This window comes from Sycon ciliatum, chromosome 1 (assembly GCF_964019385.1).
Source record: "Sycon ciliatum chromosome 1, ocSycCili1.1, whole genome shotgun sequence".
NCBI classification, from domain to species: Eukaryota; Metazoa; Porifera; class Calcarea; order Leucosolenida; family Sycettidae; genus Sycon; species Sycon ciliatum.
Window position 1 is genome coordinate 74,380,465 of NC_088643.1, and position 5,000 is coordinate 74,385,464.

At 45.6% G+C, this 5,000-nt stretch overlaps 1 protein-coding gene across 2 annotated transcripts in view; it reads right to left on the reverse strand.

Moving 5' to 3' along the window:
* Positions 1-5,000, reverse strand: part of LOC135805409 (uncharacterized) — a 72,530-nt gene that overhangs the window by 5,161 nt on the left and 62,369 nt on the right. For both annotated transcript variants that reach the window (XM_065319438.1, XM_065319437.1), the window contains exons 19-22: positions 4,658-4,733; positions 4,470-4,518; positions 2,394-2,505; positions 1-62 (exon numbers count right to left, since the gene is read on the reverse strand). The exon at positions 1-62 is cut by the window's left edge and continues 43 nt beyond it. In XM_065319438.1, the coding sequence (XP_065175510.1) occupies positions 1-62; positions 2,394-2,505; positions 4,470-4,518; positions 4,658-4,733 (299 nt within the window). The remainder of the gene's footprint in view (positions 63-2,393; positions 2,506-4,469; positions 4,519-4,657; positions 4,734-5,000) is intronic.

Below are 5,000 nucleotides of genomic sequence, written 5' to 3' on the forward strand. Positions count from 1 at the left end.
TTGTTATTGCCACCAACACATCGGTAACGGCGCTCGTCACGACAGAAACCCCAATGGCCGTCCTGTGGGGAGAAGGATAACACGGCAGAAGGAATAACAACACTTACTCTGCAGTTTAGATTTGGATGGAGAGCCAATGGTTATGATTTAGAGGAAAGGACCAAAAGTGGCACACAGTACCCACAGTCCGTCCAACACTAACAGTTACAATCAGACCTCGCTTATCCAGTCCTCTTTTATCCGGATCCCTCGCCGGAAGAAAAATTGTTGTTTTCCGATTTACAGCATACGTCATGCATACAGACAGTACGTATGTGTGTTCGATTGTCCGGTTTCCTTGCCTATCCGGATATTTTTTGTGGAAAACGGATGTAAAAAAAAAAGGACCAAGGAACTACAAGTTACGCTATAATATCCACTAACACCACCAGTTACTAAACAATCAGCTCATGCGATAGCATTGCACGGCACTGACCGACGTGCTGACGTTCTACAACAAACTGGCTAACAGCTCTAACACATCTTGGATGCGCACTCCAACAGCCTTCCAACTTGGAAGGTCCTAAGTTATAGAAATAACATAAGGGGGTTATTGTCCATCCAAATTGTCATAGTCGAAGTACAGTGCTGTTTTATTACACAGTCAGATAGAGCGACAACAAGGCACAAACCTGACAGGGATATTGAGACATTCGACGACCTGACACCTAGAACCAACACATCTACGAAGCGCAAGCCAACAACCTTCCAACTTGGAAAAAGGCTCAGGTGCGGAAAGTTCAAATGAGAGGAAGGGATGCGCCACGAAGATGTGTACTAGCTATGTCCCTCGGCAACAAAGAATGTCGAACGTTACGGGATTGTTAGTAAATGAGTACTGGTGCATGTGCACAGCATAGGTCATCACACACCTTGTATTCATTACATGTGTTGCATGCATGTTGTTTTACCAGAGGCTGTACCGCGCAAGGCTGTGCTGTCACGTGCAGCGCCAGTTCTGGCGCGCCTCACATGCAGCGCCAGTTTGGGCGCGTCGTGTACGCCATTATGTCCAAGGCTACAGCAGAGGTATTTTAGGGCAACTCGTGCATGGTGAGGGGAGTTGCGTTAGGAGAATCTGGGAGGAAGAAGTGTTCTTTTGATTCTTCTGTTCTTCAGTCTAATGTTCGTTCCTTTTATTTACTAAAATTTATGATTGTACTGTGAACTATCCTGTCGCTCATTGTGGACGTGCAAGTCTGTGGCATTTGGGAACAGGATGATGGTGACGAGACTAGTAAGACCATTGGAAAAACCGGTCTTAGGCTGCAACCACACTACGTACAAAATCAAGTACGCATTTGCGTTCAGCTTTTAGATAACACAAAGTCGCATCCACACTGGCATTTCATGCGCAAGGAATCCTTGCGCTTTGTCTACATTTCTGGGTCCCGGAAAAAATCGCGCTGTGAAAATGTATGTAGTACACGTAGTAGTTTGAAAAAGAGTCGCGAGCGCCTTGACATACACGTTCAAGGCCTCGGTCATCTCCTTCTCTCGGATGGTCCGCTCTGTCATCTGGCCCTGCTTCGTCTTCTGGTACGCTGCCCCAAGCTGCATGAGCTTCTCAGTTCGAGATTATCGGCGAAATACAATGTAGTTGCGCGGCATCTCGAACTAAGAACAGCAGGCAACAGGACTGTCCGGAAATTATACTGAAAGCAAAGCCCTGGTAGATGAAATCTCAAATACTACAAACTGACAAGGAAGCCGCGTACTACCGACACAGTGCATGCGTACTACCGACACAGTGCATGCGTACTACCGACACAGTGCATGCCTCCACAAGAAATATCTCCTGAGTACATGTACCCGTATGAAGAACCGAGCGAAACGCAAGGAAAAGGCGAAACGTTGCTTTCTACAGGGTACCCGTTTTGCTGAAACGAAACGCAGTACGCTTTGCGTTTCGCACGCGTTTCCTTGACGACATAAGCAGAAAAGTTGCGTTTACGCAGTTTTGTACCTAGTGTGGTTGCAGCCTAACTACAACCCGAAAACGTAAGGCAACAACAGACCACCCAACTTGGGAGGCTCAAAGGTATGTTAAAATACATAAAGACATTCGACATTCTTTGTTGCCCAGGGACGTAGCTCGATGTATTGGAACTTATACATGTAGGTCCTTTTCTCTCTAAATAATTAATATTGGCTCAACATCCGGATCTGATTTTCATTCACTTACACGACCATGATCCTCTGACCGGAGGTGGTCTTATACCGGTGATTCGAATGTACGAATATGGTCTTGGTCCTATGTGCAAGATTGCGGGATCATGTGCCAACATGTCACTGTTATGGTCAGCAGCTACAGTAACTGATCTTAGCATACACTGGAACGCTGTGTGACTTACAAGATATACGAGTAGAAGAATTCACGTGCAAAAGCGAAGTGCTTGAGCAGGAGAATGATCGCAGTGATGATGAGCAGCACAAACAAAAATATAAAGAGCTTGATGTAGAAGCCTGAAATAAATAGGAGCATTCGCATCCCGCATGCATACATGTACAAGTGTACACACGTACACACGCATGCACGCACACACATACACACGCACAAAAAGTTTTCGCATCAAAAACCAGGACAGAAAGTGAATTTCGGCCCGTTCCTATTTTGTGTCCACCGTTCCGACAAGTCACCACCCCTGTTAATTAAGTTACAGTTTCAGCTATTAGAGAGGTTCCGTGGTATTATTTTCCGTGCCAAAATCCGTATGTGCGCAACAGATTTTTTCGCAGCGTGCTTCATACGATTTTTGGGCACGGAGAATGTGAACTGGCTTTCATATCAACAATGTTTCGAATGGAGATTTTGCGTCCTCGAGTGCAAAAAGATTTTTTGCGTACAAATTTGGTACGAGAAACATCGATTTTCCGCGGGAAGTTCTGATTTTGGTACAAATTTTCAAAATAAAAAGGCATAACGTGGGAATATGACGTGTTTGCGATCGTAACCTAGGCAATGACGGCACACACATAAGTTCCGTACTCCGGAACATTTCACTGATCTAAAACGACGTATAAAACCCGTAGTGCCTCTATGGATTTTGACACGAAAAATCGTACAGTAAAACCTGGTGTAAGCAACCTCCGTGTTTAGCGACCACCTGCTCTTAACGACTGTTTTTCCATGCATCGACAGTCCTACACAGACACTGTGGGACCTGGTTCTAAAGACCACCTGGCTTTAACGACCGCTTTTGCTTGCACCGTGAGGTGGTCGCTTAAACCAGGTTTTACTGTACTCCGAAACCTCACAGTTTTGTGGTCACTTTTCACTAGGGCTGAAACAATTATACCGAATACTCGAGTACTCGCTCGGTTTTTTCAAAAATAATCGCACTCGGAATAAATCAGAGTACTCGTTCATACATGGTACATGCATTTACCACAGATATCTGGCGTTTCAGAGCAGCAGTTGGCAGATATTGATAAGCAGACTGTGTGGTGAACATTTGTTCACGAGTAGAGAGAGCCCAAATGACCCACCAACCAATACACCCGAGAAAAGAACTGCCAATCTGTTCAATCAGGGTTGTATCATGTGATTTTTGAGGCGGTTGGTGTGTGATTTTTAGGCTATCAAGAATACTCGAATACTCGAATATTCGATCGGAGAAAATCAGAGTACTCGAACTAGGGATCTCAGTGCCAACTTTCACCCCTACTTTTCACCAAAATGTCATCAACGTGCTAGCAATAATTTACTCATCTTTGGTGGCCTGACAGAGGAAATCATGCTAATTCTGGATCTGCGATAAAATCCGGTGGTCCCCGTATTCGTTCCTTGTGAAATTAAGGTTCAAACATTGGAATTTCAGGCAAAGTAGCAACATATGCGACATTTGGACCACGAGAACAGTAGGAAAAATCCTGGGCACCCCGCTTTATTATTATTTCACTAAACGACTTCCAAAGACCACAGCCTAACGTCCACAGAATTTCAAGAGAAATTTACATCGAAATTTTGGCCCAAACTGCCCCCCAACCTCCTTCACACCATCCACCATAGCAGACAGTGGTATTTGGGAGCCCAACCTCCTTCACACCGTCCACCATAGCAGACAATGGTGTTTGGGAGCCCAACCTCCTTCACACCGTTCACCATAGCAGACAGTGGTGTTTGGGAGCCCAACCTCCTTCACACCGTCCACCATAGCAGACAGTGGTGTTTGGGAGCCCAACCTCCTTCACACCGTCCACCATAGCAGACAGTGGTGTTTGGGAGCCCAACCTCCTTCACACCGTCCACCATAGCAGACAGTGGTGTTTGGGAGCCCAACCTCCTTCACACCGTCCACCATAGCAGACAGTGGTGTTTGGGAGAGGAAGGATGGGGTCAGAGTGTAAAGTGAGCCATGTTGCTTGCTCCAGGGACAACACAAGACCTTTACGATGGCCCCCAATTGCAGTGCACGTTTGCCACTTACCCCATATGATATAACCTGCCTGGAGACCAAGGAAGCGACCATACGCTTTCTGCAAAGACAAATGTAGCATAATAACATCCAGCCATATGTCAAACATCCACATCATACAACACACGTAGGTTCTCAACACGCCGAGAAAGCTGTTTTCATTTCCAGCATTCAGCACACAGTGACTTGCTTGCACTAACCAGTTGATCTCCAGTCGAACTGCAAGCACGTGAAATAAATGCGTTATCACCGCGGTATAACTGAAGCATATGACGTCTGTGAAAACAACATACATGCACACATCAAACATACATGCACACATCAAACATACATGCACACATCAAACATACATTCACTCATCAAACATGCATGGACACACCGACCATACATGGACATACATGGACACACCAACCATACATGGGCACACCAACCAAACATGGACAACCAAACATGGACACACCAACCAAACATGGGCACACCAACCAAACATGGACAACCAAACATACATGGACATACATACATGGACACACCAACCAAACATGG